At 40.2% G+C, this 19,502-nt stretch overlaps 1 protein-coding gene and 1 long non-coding RNA gene across 2 annotated transcripts in view; one reads left to right on the top strand and one right to left on the bottom strand.

The window, feature by feature from the left end:
* LOC118818011 (sodium- and chloride-dependent GABA transporter 2-like) overlaps window positions 1–18,526 on the bottom strand; it is a 22,934-nt gene extending 4,408 nt beyond the window's left edge. The window contains exons 1-9 of the mRNA XM_036585095.1: window positions 16,783–18,526; window positions 15,513–15,647; window positions 4,810–4,950; window positions 4,513–4,597; window positions 4,121–4,253; window positions 3,180–3,314; window positions 2,513–2,616; window positions 2,245–2,369; window positions 61–173 (exon numbers count right to left, since the gene is read on the bottom strand). Coding sequence (XP_036440988.1) covers window positions 61–173; window positions 2,245–2,369; window positions 2,513–2,616; window positions 3,180–3,314; window positions 4,121–4,253; window positions 4,513–4,597; window positions 4,810–4,950; window positions 15,513–15,647; window positions 16,783–16,921 — 1,110 coding nt within the window. The 5' untranslated portion in view covers window positions 16,922–18,526. The remainder of the gene's footprint in view (window positions 1–60; window positions 174–2,244; window positions 2,370–2,512; window positions 2,617–3,179; window positions 3,315–4,120; window positions 4,254–4,512; window positions 4,598–4,809; window positions 4,951–15,512; window positions 15,648–16,782) is intronic.
* LOC118818016 lies at window positions 4,168–5,746 on the top strand. The gene is made up of 2 exons (XR_005008059.1): window positions 4,168–4,264; window positions 4,821–5,746. It is a non-coding gene; the product is annotated as an uncharacterized LOC118818016 (long non-coding RNA).
* Window positions 18,527–19,502: the final 976 nt, after the last annotated feature.

The raw sequence follows: 19,502 nt of genomic DNA, 5'->3' as shown, positions 1-19,502 counted from the left end.
CAGCTCAGAACCTAGAACGCAGAACCAGAGGGGTGTGTGTGTGTGTGTGTGTGTGTGTACCTGTGTATCGAGGCCCAGCAGGATGATCATGATGAAGAAACACACAGACCACAGCTGAGGTAACGGCATCATCGCCACCGCCTGAGGATACGCTATAAACGCCAGACCAGGTCCTGATCCACACACACACACACGGTTACACGTCAATAGACTTTGGTGAAGTTTGTTAGAATTTGTTGGCATTATAAGAATTGATGGGAATTTTTGGAAATTTTTAGAATTGGACTTTTTGTTAGAATTTGTTGAAATTTGTCAGACTTTGTTGAAATTTGTCAAAATGTGTTGTAATTTCTTACAATTTACTGAAATTTCAATATGTCAATGTGTTGGATTTTTTTAGATTCATCCAGAGATGCTCTGGAGATTGTGAGGCTGTCGTGGCTGACACGCCTCTGCAATATTGCATGGACCTCGGGAACAGTACCCTTGGACTGGCAGACCAGGGTGGTGGTCCCTATTTTTAAGAAAGGGAACCGGAGGGTGTGTGCCAACTACCGGGGTATCACACTGCTCAGCCTCCCTGGGAAAGTCTAAGTGTTAGAAAGGAGACTTTGACCGATAGCTGAACCTCAGATTGAGGAGGAACAATGCGGACTCCGTTCCCGGACGTGGAACAATGGACCAGCTTTTGACCCTCTCACGGATCGTTGAGGGGGCATGGGAGTTTGCCAACCCAGTCTACATGTGTTTGGTGGACTTGGAGAAGGCTTACAACTGTGTTCCCCAAGATATCTTGTGGGAGGTCCTCCAGGAGTATGGGGTGCTGGGGTTATTACTCTGGGCCATTCAATCTCTGTACTCCCGGAGTGAGAGCTGTGTTCGTATACTCGGCATTAAGTCGGACTCTCTCAACCTTAGCATTGGACTCCGCCAGGGTTGTGCCTTGTCTCCACTCCTGTTCGTGATATTCATGGACACAGTGTCAAGGTGTAGCCGAGGTCAGGAGGGCATTATGTGTGGAGGCTGAAGGACAGTGTCTCTGCTATTTGCAGACGATGTTGTTCTTTTGGCTGGATCGCAAGGATGTCTCCAGCGCTCACTGGAGCAGTTTGCAGCTGAGTGTGAAGCGGTTGATATGCGGATCAGCACCTCCAAGTCTGAGTCCATGGTCCTAGCCCGAAAAAGGATGGCATGCCCACTCCAGGTAAGGGGAAAGGACTTGCCCCAGGTGGAGGAATTTAAGTATCTCGGGGTCTTGTTCACGAGTGATGGGAAGAGGGATCGTGAGATCCGCCGCAGCCTGGGACAGGTGGTAGCAGTAATGTGGTCACTGTACCGGACTGTAGTGGTGAAGAGAGAGCTCAGCCATAAGGCGAAGCTCTCTGTTTACTGGTCAGTCTACATCCCCACCCTCACCTGTGGTCCTGAGCTGTGGGTAATGACCGAAAGAATGAGATCGCAAATACAAGCGGCGGAAATGAGCTTCTCTGCTTCTCCACAGGGTGGCGGGCTACACTCTACTTGATAGGGTGAGGAGCTCGGTCATCCGGGAGGAGCTCGGAGTAGAGCCACTACTCCTCTGCACTGAGAGGAGCCAGTTGAGGTGGTTCAGGCATCTGATCCGGATGCCCCTGGACACCTCCCAGTGGGGATGTACCAGGCACAGCCTACCGGGACAAGACCCTGCGGTCGTCCTAGGACCCGCTGAGGGATTATATCTCCAATTTGGCCTGGGAGCGGCTTGGGGTCCCCGGGAATGGGCTGGAGGTGCGGGGGACAGGGTCATCTGGGATTCTCTGCTCTCCCAACTGCTACTGCGACCCTAACTGGACTAAGCGGTTGATGATGATGATGGCAAATTTGGAAGAATTAGTTGGATTTAGAATTAGTGGGATTTTTCAAAAAAATGTTACAATATATTTAAATGGGTTGAAATTTGTTGAAATGTGCAAACAATTTGGTAGAATTTGTTGATTTTTTTGGATATAGAATTAGTTTTTTATTTTTACTAAATTTGTCATAGTGAGTAGGAAATTCTTAGAATTTCTTGGAATTTCTTAGAACTTGTAGGAATTGTTTAGCATTTTTAGTATTATTAGAATTAGTGGGAATTATTCGAACTTGTTAGATTTAGATGGATTTTTGTTGTTGTTCTTTTGAAATTTGTTGTTTATTGCAATGTGTTGGAATTTGGTAGAACTTGTTAAAGTGTCTTCAAAAGTTGTTGAGGAACTTCAGAGGTACCTGACTCTGCTACGTCCTCCACTGTAGCTCCTTGCTGCTCAGCCATGAAACCAAGAACTGAGAACACAGCGAATCCAGCCACGACACTCGTACAGCTGTTCAACACACACAGCCAGATCGAGTCCCTGACACACACACACACACATACACACATACACACACACACACACACACACACACACACACACACACACACACAGGACCTGCAGATAAATAAATATCCACTGTGTGGCGATGTTTCAGCAGGTGATGGTGTTAATTAGCTCACTTGTAGCAGTTGTTGTTGTATTTGTTGTAGCTCCCCAGCGCAGTGAGTGACCCTGCAGCTACACTGTATGAGAAGAACACCTGAGTACCTGCCTCCATCCACACCTGCACAGGTAGCACAGACACATAAGAGAATCACAGTCAGGGAGCGGAGTCAGAACAAACAAGGAGACGATTAGGACCAATCACAGTCAGGGGGAGCTCTCAGAACAAACAAGGCAGTGATTAGGACCAATCACAGTCAGGGGGAGCTCTCAGAACAAATGATGAGGTGATTAGGACCAATCACAGTCAGGGGGAGGTCTCAGAACAAATGAGGAGGTGATTAGGACCAGGTACAGTCAGAGGGAGGTCTCAGAACAAATGAGGAGGTGAGAAGGACCAATCACAGTCAGGGGGAGGTCTCAGAACAAATGAGGAAGTGATTAGGACCAATCACAGTCAGGCGGAGGTGATTAGGACCAGTCACAGTCAGGCGGAGGTCTCAGAACAAATGGGGAGGTGATTAGGACCAATCACAGTCAGGGGGAGTTGATTAGGACCAATCACAGTGAGGGGGAGGTAATTAGAACCAATCACAGTGAGGGGGAGGTCTCAGAACAAAAAGTTTGCTTTGTGAAGTTGTTTTCATTTGAAATATACTCAGTATGTTTGGTTTAAGGCAGAACCTGAGGGTCAGCCAGGCGCTGGGGGTCAGGATAGACGTAGAAGAGGACGCCCTGCAGGGCACCCGGCAGAGTCAGCCCCCGAATCAGCAGCACCAGCAGCATGACGTAGGGGAAGGTAGCTGTGAAGTACACCACCTGGTGGCAATGGAGGAAATTGATTGAATTTATAATATTAATTCTGATAATAGAAAGTAAATGCATGTCAAATACAACTGTGTGAAAAACACTATTTACAAAAACAATTATGCATTCATACGTATATATGTATTTACAAGCATCGTTAATTGAGGCATTAACATAGATAGTACTATGCTAAATATACACAAAATTATCATCTATAAGGTACTTTTTATCACAAAAATAATTTTTACTTTTTCATTTTTTTTCTGATATGAACTAGGGCTGGGCAGTTAATCGAAAAGTAGTCGAAACTGACATTCAGAACCTCTAACTGACGTAATCTTGCCCATATCGGTTATTTTGATTTTTTTTTTTTAGAAATTCTGTTAATCCTTTCGCGACTCTGTGTTCATGTACTGTCCCCTTAAAATTTACTACCATGTGGGTCGTCATGTGACTCCACCACGTCCAGTCTGTGACATGGAAGCTAAGGCTACATTCACATAGCAGGTGAAAGTGGCCCAAATCTGATTTTCTCACTAAATTAAAACTTCATCTTCACCAGCATCACAGGAGCCATCATGAAGCTTCACTGACTGACAGCTGGGCTCATCACTCAGAATGTGTTCCAGCCGTAAAAAGGGCGCGGTCACTTCTTTGGTTCGCGTCCTCGGATTCTTTAAACTTCGCTTTCAGACTTTTAACTGTTCTTTGGCGCTGCAGCCTCGTTCTCCTGCGGCCGCGTTTGGACATGAATGAGATAAAACGCAGGACTGTAAACTGGGCTGTATTTGAAGACTCTGTGATAGACTAACACACACCTTGCCAGTGGACTTAACGCCCTTCCAGATGCAGAAGTAGCAGATGACCCACATTGCAATCAGACAGAGGAGGATCTCCCAGTTGACCTTACCCAGCTCTTCAATTCCACCAGAGATGGCCAGCACTCTGCGCCTGGACAGCGGGTAAAGGGAGAATGACCACATCTGGAATTAACATTTAATTTAACATGAATTAAAATGAATTATTTTGGTCCTGTCTGCCAAATACTAATATTGTACAGATATATATGATCAGAAATATAAATGTTGAGCCTGCAGTTATAAACTGTGGAGCCTCTAGATCTTTCGACCAGACAGCTAAAAGCTCAGGTAATGACTGAAATCTTTCTGATGTGTTATCACCACATGTTCACATAGATGGCTCCACTTACTCCCAGAACTCAGTGGCCGCTGATGTTGAATTAGTTTGTCCTGTCCAGTTGAGTGTGAGGTTTTTGGCAGCAAAGATGCAACGATCTGAGAAAGAGAAATAACTGCATCTGTTGCTAATAACTTGTTTGACCATTTCCTAACAGCGTTATAATTTCTGGATTAAATTGTTCTGTATTAAGAAAGGTGATGATAATTATTTAGAATTGATTGTAATTAACATATAAGCTAACAAAGTCAGCTAACCAGGAGCCTGAATTATGCTCATGGAAAAGTTAAGTGCATGGCTTTGTTTGTACCTGTGTTCCAGGTGTTGTCGCAGGTGGACCAGGGCAGCTGGGAGCTGAAGGAGAACACCAGGTACAACAGTGCCCAGGCCAGAAGAATGATGTAACACATGCAACTGTACACCAAAATCAGCTGACTTGCATAGCCAATACCTGACCAGGGAATACAGACAGAATCCATAGAGCTACACTATATGGACAAAAGTATTGGGACAGCCCTCCTAATTGTTGTAGAGTTCATTACCAACAAGTGGATAAATTAAGCACATAACCTTGCAGTCTTGATAGACAAACACTGGCAGTAGAATGCATCGTACTGAAGAACTCAGTGACTTTAAACGTGGTTCTGGAAGCAACATCAGCACAAGAACTGTTTGTCAGGAGCTTCACGAAATGGGTTTCCATGGCTGAGCAGCTGCACACAAGTCTAAGATCAAAATACACAATGCCAGGCGTCGGATGGAGTGGAGTAAAGTGCCGCCACTGGACTCGGTAACACTTTACAATACTGTTTTGTATTTAATAAGTAACTAATCAGGAACTAAGCGAACGAATGAGTGGTTCTGTATTAACACTTATGTAACTACCCTTAACTACAAAGGAAGACTAGTTAACTACTTAGTAGGTAATAGTAAACTAATGTTTAGAATAATTCACTATTAACTAAACAATAATTACTGAGTCTTATAGAGAATTACTTAGTAACTATGGTTTTTTAGAATAACTACTCATAAATTACCGATCAATTCAACATTAATTGCTCAATAGCTGAGTCTTATAAGGTTCCTGCTGAATTACTAACTGAACAGTGTGAACTGTATTCCAACACTTCTAACAGTAGTGAAATACACTACACAGTGTGCAGTCTCTAAAATATAATGGATTATACCCTCCATTTCTATTCACAGAAACAGGTATCCTCTGGGGGCATTAAACCACACTGTGCTGACTGGGTTCCCTCATTTGTTTGATTTGATCAGAAACCTTAAAAGGCTAATGTACATCTTCATATTTGGCAGTGTAAACCAATTTGCACATCAGCCTACAAATGGGACAACTGCTAAAATACTACAGTATTCAATAGACCAGTCTGCTCACCTCTCATCTTTAGAAAACACCATTCTTTTCTGCAGGAACATGTGTGCCAGTGTTTCTTCTGAATAATAGTTCTTCTGAACAATAGTCCTCTTGAGGGCAGGGTAAGTTGAAGAGAGGGCTCACAGAAATATCTGAATGTATATGTGTCCTGAATGTATATGTGTCCTGCCTTCACATTCACTTGGTTCTACATATTACCAAGTGATTATGTAATTTCTGTCTGTTAGATAATGATTGAGGTGTTGCTGTTCTTCATTAGGAGCTAATGATGATCTGGAACAATATAAAACTCATTATTAATGAACTAGGAGTTAATGATAATCAGGAACAGTATTATAAAGTCAAACACATGGTGACTCATAATTAATGAACTAAGAGTTAATGATGATCAGGAACAGTATTATAAAGTGAAACACATGGTGACTCATAATGAACTAGGAGTTAATGATGATCAGGAACAGTATTATAAAGTGAAACACATGGTAACTCACCATTAATGAACTAGGAGTTAATGATGATCAGGAACAGTATTATAAAGTGAAACACATGGTGACTCATAATTAATGAACTAGGAGTTAATGATGATCAGGAACAGTATTATAAATTGAACTACATTAGAAATAAAAACCCCTAAAAAAATGATGTACTGTAGTACAAAAGTATTAATAAAGAGATTTTGAAAAAGTGAGAGTAAATAAGTTGTTTATTGAGTCCTTTTTTATTTGTGAACAGCCAAACAAAATGAAATCAAAGTCTGTCATTACTACTGAAGGAGAAAGTCTGAGAGCTGAGACTGATCACAGTATCTTCTGCTAGTACATTAGTTACACATATTTGTTTCATAGCTGAGGCACAAAGTTTTACTGCCTTTTAGCTTAGCTCACATTAGTTAATTTAACTACCTAACTCGCATGCACTCATAACAGAACATCAGCAGCAGCTTTAGGTTTACTAAAGCTAACATGTGCTTATAATTCTGAAGCAACACAGTAAAACAGATATTGTACAAGAAGACCAAACCTACTGAGCTCAGATAGTTAGCAAGTCAGCTAACTGTGTCTCTGCATTAGTGCTGCTGTCTGAATAAAACCTTGAATCTGAATCAAAAGTCTCACATTAGCAGCCCAGGGGTCTTTCATGAGTCTGATTCACTCATCATTCATCAGGAGACACAGCGAGTCAGACTTAAAATATGAACAGAATTATCTAACTAATCCACTGAGAACGCAGCACTAACTGCTCTCCTTTACCAGCACTCGCAAAAACCTCATGGGCGCTCAGCAGAAACTATCAAACCAAAGCTATCAAAATAAGAGTCCTGTACAACTCTACTGTTAAATGTAAGTTTATTTAATTCACTTGAAGAATGTTCAATAGAAGAATGTTTCTTATTTAGATGTCAGACTCTTTTTATATTTATGCTACTACTTCTCCAAAAAAAAACAAAAAAACAATAGGAGTGGTTAGGCCAAGACAAGATTGAGACTGAGACAAGATTTTTCAGAGTTTAAAAATGAAAAGAAAAGAGAAAAAACACTGAAACCACTAAAAATGTTCCTTAATATTCATTAGACATTATATATAGATGAACATTATATTTATAACATATTTTGTACAACTAAATACTAAATAATACATACCCATAAACATTGTGAAATATTATTATAAAATTAGTCCTATTCTGCATTATACCTTTGATGCTAGATTATTCTCTGTCCCTTCTTCTCTAAAATCTATTCAGAATAACTACCTAAGGTCAACTAAATATAAACCAAACAATATACATCCATTTTTATTATTAAATTAAAACATTCTAATCTGCCCAGATAAGCCATCATGAAAAGACCAATTAGATTTTATTTGAAATAAAATAAAAAATAAAGAGTCATGAAATCAAATTGTTTGTGGGCCAAGTGTCAGGTGGTTTTCTCCAAAAAGCCCTGGTACAAAAAATGTAGGTAAAAAATGTTCTGTATTTTTCATCCAAGTACTTCAAATATGCACTCATTTAAGCGCTCAGTGCTTATTATCAAGTCTTCAATCACCACAATCCACTTCTACTACTATATATTATTATTATTATTATTATTATTATTATTATTACTGTAGTAGTAGTAGTAGTAGTAGTAGTATAAATACATAGAGGTTTTGACATATAAAATAATAAACATTTTTGAGTTCTATTGAATTAAGTAAACTTACATTCAACAGTAGACTTGCACAGGACTCTTATTATGATAGCTTTGGTGTTTCTGCTGAGCGCCCATGAGGTTTTTGCGAGTGCTGGTGAAGGAGACCAGTTAATGCTGCGTTCTCAGTGGATTAGTTAGATAATTTTGTTCATATCTTTGGTCTTCTTGTACAATGTCTATTTTACCATGTTGTTTAAGAATTATAAGTACATGTTAGCTTTATTAAACCTAAATCTGCTGCTGATGTTCTGAGTGCATGCTAGCTAGGTAGAGCTAAGCTCATAGGCAGTAAAACTTTGTGCCTCAGCTATGAAACAAATATATGTAACTAATTACTAGCAGAAGACACTGTGATCAGTCTCAGCTCTCAGACTTTCTCCTTCAGTAGTAATGACAGATTTTGATTTCATTTTGTCTGGGTGTATTACTTTCAGTGATATAGCTAGGTTAGCTAAACCAGGGATGTTTTCACATTTGGACTGTTCACAAATAAAAAATCAGGTAACACTTTACATTAAGGGTCACTAATCAATCATTAAATATATAATAATCAACTATTAGTTTCCCATTATTTAGTTATTAGTTAACTCTTCATTAAGCATTAGCTATTACTTAGTAATTGATTAAGCACTTATCAATTAGTAATTAAGTACACTGTTGATAAGTTAGTTTGTCGTTAGTTTGTGGCTTACTTACTCATTATCTGTGTGCTAATTGCTGCTTATTACATTGTTAATTAACTAATATGTATTTTTCTTCATATAAAGAAGTAACGTAATAACTTACTAGCACCTATGTGTTAATCCCGCTAATTATCTGTTAATTAACTTTCCATCATCTCCATATATTCAGTTGCTTCACTTTTCTCACTTTGGTTCTTGTTCATTAAAGATGCTTATGGTCACATCTGACCGTAAGATGAGCGCACACAAATTCACGGACGGTTTTGTTATTCATCACGTTCATCTTGGCATATCTGTACTCATATCTGGTAGGAGTGCATGTAAATTTGGGCATAAATGCTGGATATGTGGCTAATTAACCAAAACTATTATCAACATAATCTGTAATAGCAAAAAATAAGAATAGAAAATATCAATAATTGTGTGCATGACAGTCCAGTACAAAAGTGGATGTACTTACTTTACATGCATATTGATATAAACAAGTGCTGCAACTATTTCATGTTCCATTTAAAGACACATTACACTGTGCTTTTGTTTCATACTACTGACTCACAAACACAGCTTCGGTCATACACTGCAGTAATACAGCGTTTATTTTAGGGAATTAATTACACTAAACAATCACTCTACTATGTTAACAACACAGAGTATTTTGTTTTATTTCACATTTTATTTTTTTCCAGTTGCTGCTTACACTGCTCACATCAAGCAGTGTCTCTGTAGTTGTACCACATGCCAGTGATTTCTGTAATATTTCTGTTTTTAAAAGAAATTAAAGTTCTTCTGTGTAGTATGAATTTGGTAGACATTGCTTAGCTGTAGCCAGGTTAGCTAGCAACGCTAGAAGCCATTTATAACTGTAGCTGTATTCCCAAAATAAGGAAGCTAGTTAGCTTTCATTAGCTGCTGCCACCAGCCGGCTAACGTGGAGCAGGTTCTGTGACACATTTAGCTACAGGATGGCAGTGACTTCTGACATAAACACAAACAAAAACTTTTACATGTAAAGTCTGTTTAACAGACCTTATTTAAACTGTATTAGCTTACGGTAGGCTAGCAGGCTACAGTCGCTAATTAGCTAGCCTGCCAGTAGCAGTTTGAGCACCAGCTTCGTATGAGCAGCAGACTTTAAAGCTAAGTTAGCTCTAACGCTGGCTATGTTAGCGATCTGCCAAACAGCATTATTCTTATGGTTTCATGGCAATTTTTGAAGCAGCACTTCAGAAAACATCCACCTTTCACTGCTCAGTCAAAAACGAGACTCCGAGCTGAAAAAAACATCTGAAAAAGCTGCTTCATGTTAGCCGGGCTAGTTTGGTTAGCAGTAGCTTCTAGCCAGTATAGCCAGCTTAATATAAACAGAGTCTATAAATTCATGCTACATATAAAAGTTCTTCTTTCTTTTGAAAACAGAATATTACCGAAATCGCTGGCGTGTTGTACAAAGACACAGAGGCTGCTTGACGTGAAGCAGCTGCAGCAGAACTGCAGTAAAAACAACATACAGCATCTCAGCTCTGTTTACAGTTCAGTCAGAGCTTCTGTCCACTTGTTACTCTCACTGTCACAACCGTGCAGGAACACTAAAATACAGCTGTTGTAGCTCCGTGTTTGAGTGTTACAGTTCACTACTAAACACTCTGACAGTGCGTCTGCAGTAGCTTTATGGAGAGGAAGTGAGTTCTACCCTGCTAATGCTTAAACCGGAAGTAATCACGAATCTTGTGAAAAGGGCCCATTAATCATCAAAGTTACGTAAAAAAGAACACCTTTTTTTGCCTTTTATAAGGTATGAACTGCTCTGCGTCTGATTCATAACAATTTTGTACGATGTGGAAACAAGTGGAGATTTGAGCATAAATGATAAATCAGCTTCAGTGCATGAAAGCAGCCTACCAGCATCTCATTTACATATCATTTACATGAAGCACACCCTAATTCATGCAGATGTTTCAGTAGCCAGCCAATAAAACGGCAGTGTTTGGCATGAAAGCTAATGGCCGTGCTCGTGGGTGGAGTTTGATGTCCAGCAGTGAGTGCACTCCTCCCCTGCTGACCAAACTTAATAGTATTAAAATGAAAACAACTGGAAAAAATAAAATGTGAAATAAAACAAAATACTCAGTGTTGTTAACATAGTAGAGTGATTGTTTAGTGTAGTTAATTCCCTAAAATAAACGCTGTATTACTGCAGTGTATGACCGAAGCTGTGTTTGTGAGTCAGTAGTATGAAACAAAAGCACAGTGTAATGTGTCTTTAAATGGAACATGAAATAGTTGCAGCACTTGCTTATATCAATATGCATGTAAAGTAAGTACATCCACTTTTGTACTGGACTGTCATGCACACAAATTAGTATTATTGAAATTTTCTATTGTTGTTCTTATTTTTGCTATTACAGATTATGTTGATAATAGTTTTGGTTAATTAGCCACATATCCAGCATTTATGCCCAAATTTACATGCACTCCTACCAGATATGAGTACAGATATGCCAAGATGAACATGATGAATAACAAAACCGTCCGTGAATTTGTGTGCGCTCATCTTACGGTCAGATGTGACCATAAGCATCTTTAATGAACAAGAACCAAAGTGAGAAAAGTGAAGCAACTGAATATATGGAGGTGATGGAAAGTTAATTAACAGATAATTAGCGGGATTAACACATAGGTGCTAGTAAGTTATCACGTTACTTCTTTATATGAAGAAAAATACTTATTAGTTAATTAACAATGTAATAAGCAGCAATTAGCACACAGATAATGAGTAAGTAAGCCACAAACTAACGACAAACTAACTTATCAACAGTGTACTTAATTACTAATTGATAAGTGCTTAATCAATTACTAAGGAATAGCTAATGCTTAATGAAGAGTTAACTAATAACTAAATAATGGGAAACTAATAGTTGATTATTATATATTTAATGATTGATTAGTGACCCTTAATGTAAAGTGTTACCAAAAATCATTCAATAAACAACTTATTTACTATATTTATTTATTTTTTCAAAATCTCTTTATTAATACTTTTTTACTACAGTACATCATTTCTTTAGGGGGTTTTATTTCTAATGTATAATACTGTTCCAGATCATCATTAACTCTTAGTTCATTAATGGTGAGTTACCATGTGCTTCACTTTATAATACTGTTCCAGATCATCATTAACTCATAGTTCATTAATGGTGAGTTACCATGTGCTTCACTTTATAATACTGTTCCTGATCATCATTAACTCTTGGTTCATTAATGGTGAGTTACCATGTGCTTCACTTTATACTGTTCCTGGTCATCATCAACTCCTAGTTCATTAATAATTAGTTACCATTGTTTCATTTTCTGTTGTTCCTGATTATCATTAGCTCCTAATGAAAAACAGCAACACCTCATTCATTATCTGACTGACAGTAATTACATACCCTCAAGAGGACATTAAAGGAGAATTACTGTTCAGAAGAAACACTGGCACATGTGTGCTCCTGCAGAAAAGAATGGTGTTTTCTAAAGATGAGAGGTGAGCAGACTGGTCTAGTGAATACTGCAGTATTTTAGCAGTTGTCCCATTTGTAGGCTGATGTGCAAATTGGTTTACACTGCCAAATATGAAGATGTACATTAGCCTTTTAAGGTTTCTGATCAAAACAAACAAATGAGGGACACCAGTCAGCACAGTGTGGTGTGATGCCCCAGCCTTCTCTTAGGATACCTGTTTCTGTGAATAGAAATGGAGGGTATAATCCATTATATTTTAGAGACTGCACACTGTGTAGTGTATTTCACTACTGTTAGAAGTGTTGGAATACACTACATCAGTTAATAGTTTGGTAGGAACCTTGTCAGACTCAGCTATTGAGTAAATAATATTGAATTAATCAGTAATTTATGAGTAGTTATTTTAATAAACCATAGTTACTAAGTATTTCTCTATGAGACTCAGTAGTTATTGTTTAGTTAATAGTGAATTACCCTAATCATTAGTTTACTATTACCTACTGGGTAGTTAACTAGTTGTCCTTGGTAGTTAAGTGTAGTTACTTAATCGTTAATTCAGAACTACTCATTCATTCCTGCTTAGTATTGTAAAGTGATAGCAAATTTGGAGCAGTGGAAAAGTATTCTGTGTAGTGACCAATCAGCTTCTCTATCTGTCAGTCTGATGGATGAGTCTGGGTTTGGAGAATGCCAGGAGAACGTTACCTGCCTGACTGCACTGTGCCAGCTGTAAAGTTTGGTGGAGGAGGGATGATGATGATATGGGGCTGTTTTTCAGGGGTTGATCTAGAACCCTTAGTTCCAGTGAAGGGAAATCTTAATGCTTCAGCACCAAGACATTTTGGACAGTTGTACACTTCCAACTTTGTGGAACAGTTTGGGGAAGAACCTTTTCTGTTCCAGCATGACTGAGCCCCAGTGCACAAAGCAGCTCCATAAAGGCCTGACTGGGTGAGTTTGGTGTGGAAGAACTTGACTGGCCCTCACAGAGCCCTGACCTCAACCCCATCCAACACCTTTGGGATGAACTAGAACGGAGATTGTGAGCCAGACCCTCTTGTCCAACATCAGTGTCTGACCTCACAAACGCTCTTGTGGATGGACGGGCACCAATTCCCACAGACTCTCCAACACCTTGTAGAAGCTTCCCAGAAGAGTGGAAGCTGTTAGAGCTGCATAATGTGTAAGTGTCCCAATACATTTGTCCATGTAGTGTACTTATGAGATCATAGAGCTGTTTGATATAGCATATGTTGATTATAGAGCTGTGTGATAAAGAATAAAGTGATCATACAACTGTATGATAGAACATATAGTGACCATAGAAGTACTTGACAGAGTTTGTGGTGATAATACAACTGTACGTGTAGAGTAGGTCATCATAGAGCTGTTTGATTGAGTATAAGATGATCATGAAGCTGTATGAAAGCATATGATGATCATAGAGCTACAGTATATGATGGAGCATATGGTGATCATAGAGCTGTATGATTCAACATAAGATGGTCATAGGGCTGTATGTTAGAGCATAGAGCATATGGTGATCATAGAGTTATTTAGTAGATTATATAGTGATCGTAGAGCTATTTGGTAGATGGTAATCATAGAGCTAAACGATAGAGCATGTGGTGGCCAAAGAGCTATGTGATGGAGCATATAATGATCATAGAGTTATATGATAGAACATATGGTGATAATAGAATTGTATGATAGAGCATATGGTGATCGTACAGCTATTTCATAGAGCATATGGTCATGATAGTGCTAAATGAGCATATATAGTAACCAAAGAGCAATATGATGGAGCATATAGTGATCACTGAGCTCTATGATGGAGCATATGGTAATAGAGCTATATTAGATTAGATTAAGTGACCCTTATAAGTCCCACAACAGGGAAATTTCACCTCTGCATTTTAACCCATCGGTGCAGTGAAACACCACATACACACTAGTGAAGACACACACTAGGGGGCAGTCAGCACACTTGCCAGGAGCAGTGGGCAGCCCTATCCACGGCGCCCGGGGAGCAGTTGGGGGTTAGGTGCCTTGCTCAAGGGCACTTCAGTCACGGGTTCGAACTGATGGCCTTCTGGTCACAAGGCAGGTTCCCTAACCTTCAGCTCACAACTGCTCCATCTTCATCTCTTAATCTAGTAGAGCATATGGCAATAGAGCTGTATGACAGGACATAAGATGATAATACTGTAGATCTGTATGATAGAGCATAGAGCATATGGTGATTATAGCACTGTTTAATAGTGGTAGCCAAAGAGCTTGATATAGCATATAGTGACAATAGAGCTCTAAGATACTGCATATGGTGGTGCTAGAGCTGTATGATAGAGCATATGGTGATAACAGAATTACAGTACATGATAGAGCATATGGTGAAAATAGGGTTATATGACAGAGCATATGGTGACTATAGAGCTAGAGAGTGACCATTTGTCCACAGAGCTAGCAGCAGGTGAGCCAGTCAGACACTCTCTCTTAGTAATAATCTGTTTTGTGCAGATTCATTTGCTGCTTATTCATTAAACCGAAAAGTTTCCATGTTAAACTACAAATGTTCCAAAGTTCTTCAGCTCTTTGGTTTTACTTGCTAAACTGGTCTGGTTTTAAAAAAACCTTCAGTGAGATGTGTTACACTTTGTTTCACACAGCTGTTCAGTGCTAAATTAACCAGACATTTTGTGCAATCAACAATTAGACCTAAATATGGTAGTTTGACATAAATTCACATTGCAGCAGTCGGAAGAAAACCTTTTATCTCAATTTTTTTTGTTTTTCTCAGTTTTTGACTTAATTTGAAAATACCTGTTGCTCTTTACATTGCCTGTAAATTTCATGATGAATGGACCAAAAGAAACGGCCCAAAATGACTTGGAAAAAGTTCTGGTTCCATTGACTTACATTAAGCGTAAAGTATGTTTTTTCCTTCTCCTGTAAAGTTACCATTTTGGAAACAAGATTTCCTTCTGATAACAGCGATTTGTTGCTATATATTTGACTTCTTTAATTTCACTTTTTTCATTAACAAACTTTTGCAAAAACATCACCAAGTGAGTCAGCTGTTTCAACTGCATCTTAAAATGAGATTAGAAGTTAGATTTACTTGAAGTTGATCAAGTTCTAGTTGATTCAGTTAGAATTTCTAGGTCAAAGTCAAGCCAAAATTCAATAACTGCACCCAGCTGTCTGTCGGTGAGAATGCTGAATGTGCTGTAATGGCGCTCACCCTCAGCCAGAGGGCAGAGACACTGCCAGCATGTGATGCTCCCCTGCTGGGTGTACTGCCCCATAGACGTCTCCAGGAGGAACAGGGGCACCCCACAGGTCACCGCAAACACCAAATACGGCACTAGGAACGTCCCTGAGAACACACCAAGAACATCATGTATGTTTCAAACACTATACTGACCTTCTGTAAAAAATGACTGACCTTGTAAAAAAACTTTTATAGAATCTAGAAAGTGTGTCTATGAGTGTTTAACTCACCGCCAGGGTCACCAACCTCATATCATGTTTCAAAAGCTATTTTTTGGAACATTTTTTGGATTCAGTACAGCTTGTTCCAGTCAAAAGAACACAGAATGTGGTGTTCCCCAAGGATCCGGGACCCTTGTTGTTTTTAATATATGTCAGCAAAGAGTGTTGTTTATGTTTTTTGCTTACAACACCATTATCTTCTGATAAAGCTGGCCATCTATAAACTGAATTATCCAATATTAAGTGCTAGCCAGCTAAATTAACCTTTAACATTTAAAAAAATGTCCATAAATGCTTTTCAGCCCTAAAAATAAAAAGGCATTGATGCAGTTTGACCACAACCCCAGCCAGAGAGTGTAACCTCATTCTTCAGTAAAAACATTGTTACTGCAGTGAACTTATAGAGCTGCAGTGGAACTTCTTAGAACATCCAACATCTACTGTCATAGGAGCTACAAGACTCAAGAAATCTGAATGTTCAGCTTTTTGTAGTTGATGGTTTTGGATAGTAAATTAAAAGGCTACATTGAGACCCCTGGTTCCCATCATCACCGCTGTAAGGACATCTGAGTCGGTAAGGATTTGATTTCGACAAATAGAAAGCGACCCCCCCCCCACCACCACCACCCAATTAAATATATATGTAGTAATTATTCAGTGCAGGGATGTTCACATCTGGTCCTGGAGGGTCACTGTCCCCTTCAGGACTTTTTTTGGGGGGTTTAATTTCATTCTACTGTGCTGGTTCAATTTGTTTGGCTCTGTTCTTCTCTTTTTTGGATCTTTTGGTCTAAAATAACACACTAAAGTGAGAAGAGTGACCAACAGGAAAGCAGAACCAGCACAGCAGAGTCAAATTAGAATTAAACCCAATAAACAAAATTAACTGAATGTTAATGACTGTAATAGTGCTGAGGGGACAGTAGATCACTGCACTCACTGGAGTAGAGCTGAAAATGTTATAAATACTCAAATCCATCAAAATTGTGCTTAAGATAAAGGAACCTGTGTGTTCTTACCTCCTCCGTTCTTGTAGCAGAGGTAGGGGAACCTCCACACGTTTCCCAGACCCACCACGTTCCCCGCCACTGCCAGAAGAAACTCCGTTTTACTGGCCCAGTGCCCTCGCTCCTCCACCTGTCCATCTGCTCCCTTCATCTCCTCTCGGTTCTCCTACTGCTTCACCGGATCCTCCTTTGGAACAAAGTGAGATAACAGATCAGTGGGAGAGTTCTGGACACTGGACCAGAGCAGTGATGGAGATCAGCTGTAGTGAAACAGTAAAAGTAGGTACTCATTGACCCGCAGTGACCTGGTTTATATTCAGACCAGAACAAGGTTCACAGTTTGGAAAAAATCAACTGAACATGCAAATGTCCTGAATCACAGTGCATCTAATAAACTATAAAAAATAATATCCGGAATTAAGTCCTAATAAAATTAAAAAATGTATATCTAGAATGTAGTTCTAATAAAATTAATATCCAGAATGAAGTTATATAAAGGTTCTATGTTCATTAAAGGTTCTTCCTAGAACAGTTCATACAAGGCAAGAACCAGTATGTGGCTGGGGTGTAGCCTGGGCAGGTGTGCTGGTGCTGTGGGGAGCCTGGGAATTTCCAGGACCAGTGTCACCACACGGAGGTTGAGACACTGGTCCTCATTCCCACAATACCACCCACCTCCCCTGATTGAACTGGAACGTACCACATACCTGTGAGAATTCAAGGGGGTTTATATCACACCTTGGTGGATTCTTAGGTCATGGATATGCGTCCCCAAATTAATAAGACGATACCCAAGACCAAAAAGGAGGTGAGACGGTTCCCAGGGCTGACTGGCTATTATCATGGGTTTATACCTAATTATTTGGATGTCACCAGCCTGCTGACTTATCTCACTAAAAAGAGAGCACCAGATCTGGTCCAGTGGATGGAGCAGTGCCAATAGGCTTCTAACCGCATTAAAACAGCTCTCTGTGTGAAGGTGTTCACAAGCTGGGGGCTCAGATGGTGGTGGCTGACTTCCTCTCCTGCTCAAAGTGTTGGGGGGTTAGCGTTTGTGTTGTTGTCCGGATAAAAACTGAACTCTGTGTCTTCATACTCCTGCTCCTGGTGTCCTTACTCTCCCAGCCTCCCAAAGATCATTACAGTTAGTTACTCAAAACATTACATTATAAATGACCACTTCTCTCAAACTGTAAGGAAATCACTTTACTTATTACTTACAGGGAAAAAGCAATCTCACAATTCTCATCACTTTACATCTGTTACTTTCTAAACCCCAAACACATCCGTACCAATTTTAAACAGCCAGCCTCACATCATTCAAAATTCATCTCACATCTCTTGGTTAAATCTAGAGCGAGAAAATGCAAGCAGAACACAGTTAGATGGGGATAAAAGGCTACTTAAGTGACCATTTAAACAGGGAGTGCAGTATTAACTACAATTTCTTAAAAGTTCACCCCATTTACTTCTGCGTTGCTTAGTTTAATTAACTCTGCATTTTAAAGAACCCCACATTTTGTCTAGGGCGCTCTGGGATCGGTAACATGTGGCATTAAACACTGAACTGGTGATGACTGGTTAAAAGCTTGAGGAACAGACCAAGAGAGCATTTAAAGCTATTTTATTCAAATAAAACCGATAAGCTATGACATCTAGTACCGCCCTGGAAGAATCAAACTGTGGACGGCACCAAAGACAAACAAAAAGTACTTAGCTAACCTGCAAAGGGAAACAAAAACTAAACTACTCTACACTTCCCTGGCCAATAAACAAAAGTACATGTGGTGGTGTCCTCTGACCTGGGGAACTTGACAGAGTAGACTGTTACATTGTAAGAATGTAAAGGCTCCACTCCTGTTCATGATATTCATGGACAGGGTGTCAAGGCATAGCCGAAGTCAGGAGGGCGTTGTGTGTGGAGGCTGGAGGGTGGCGTCTGTTGTTTTGTTGTTGTTCTTTTGGCTGGATCGCAAGGATGCCTCCAGCACTCACTGGAGCGGATTGCAGCTGAGTGTGAAGTGGTTGATATGCGGATCGGCACCTCCAAGTCCATGGTCCTAGCCCGGAAAAGGATGGCATGCCCACTCCAGGTAAGGGGAAAGGACTTGCCCCAGGTGGAGTTTAAGTATAACTATCTTGTTCACGAGTGATGGGAAGAGGGATTGTGAGATTGGCTGCAGGATGGGACAGGTGGCAGCAGTAATGTGGTCACTGTACTGGACTGTAGGGATGAAGAGGGAGCTCAGCCATAAGGTGAAGCTCTCTGTTTACCGGTCGGTCTACATCCCCACCCTCACCTGTGGTCATGAGCTGTGGGTAATGACCAAAAGAATGAGATCGTGAATACATGCGGCGGAAATGAGCTTTCTTCGCAGGGTGGTAGGCTACACTCTACTTGATAGGGTGAGGAGCTCGGTCATCCGGGAGGAGCTCAGAGTAGAGCCACTACTCCTCTGCACTGAGAGGAGCCAGTTGAGGTGGTTCGGGCATCTGATCCGGATGCCCCCAGACACCTCCCGGTGGGGGTGTACCAGGCACGGCCTACTTGGACAAGACCCCGGGGTCGTCCTAGGACCTGCTGGAGGGATTATATCTCCAAGTTGGCCTGGGAGCGGCTCGGGGTCCCCGGGAATGAGCTGGAGGAAGTTGCGGGGGACAGGGTCGTCTGGGATTCTCTGCTCTCCCAACTGCTACCGCGACCCTATCTGGACTAAGCGGTTGATGATGAT

Source organism: Colossoma macropomum, unplaced genomic scaffold, assembly GCF_904425465.1.
Source record: "Colossoma macropomum unplaced genomic scaffold, Colossoma_macropomum, whole genome shotgun sequence".
NCBI classification, from domain to species: Eukaryota; Metazoa; Chordata; class Actinopteri; order Characiformes; family Serrasalmidae; genus Colossoma; species Colossoma macropomum.
Note: the sequence above shows the minus strand (reverse complement) of the source record. Positions and strands in the feature narration are given on the sequence as shown.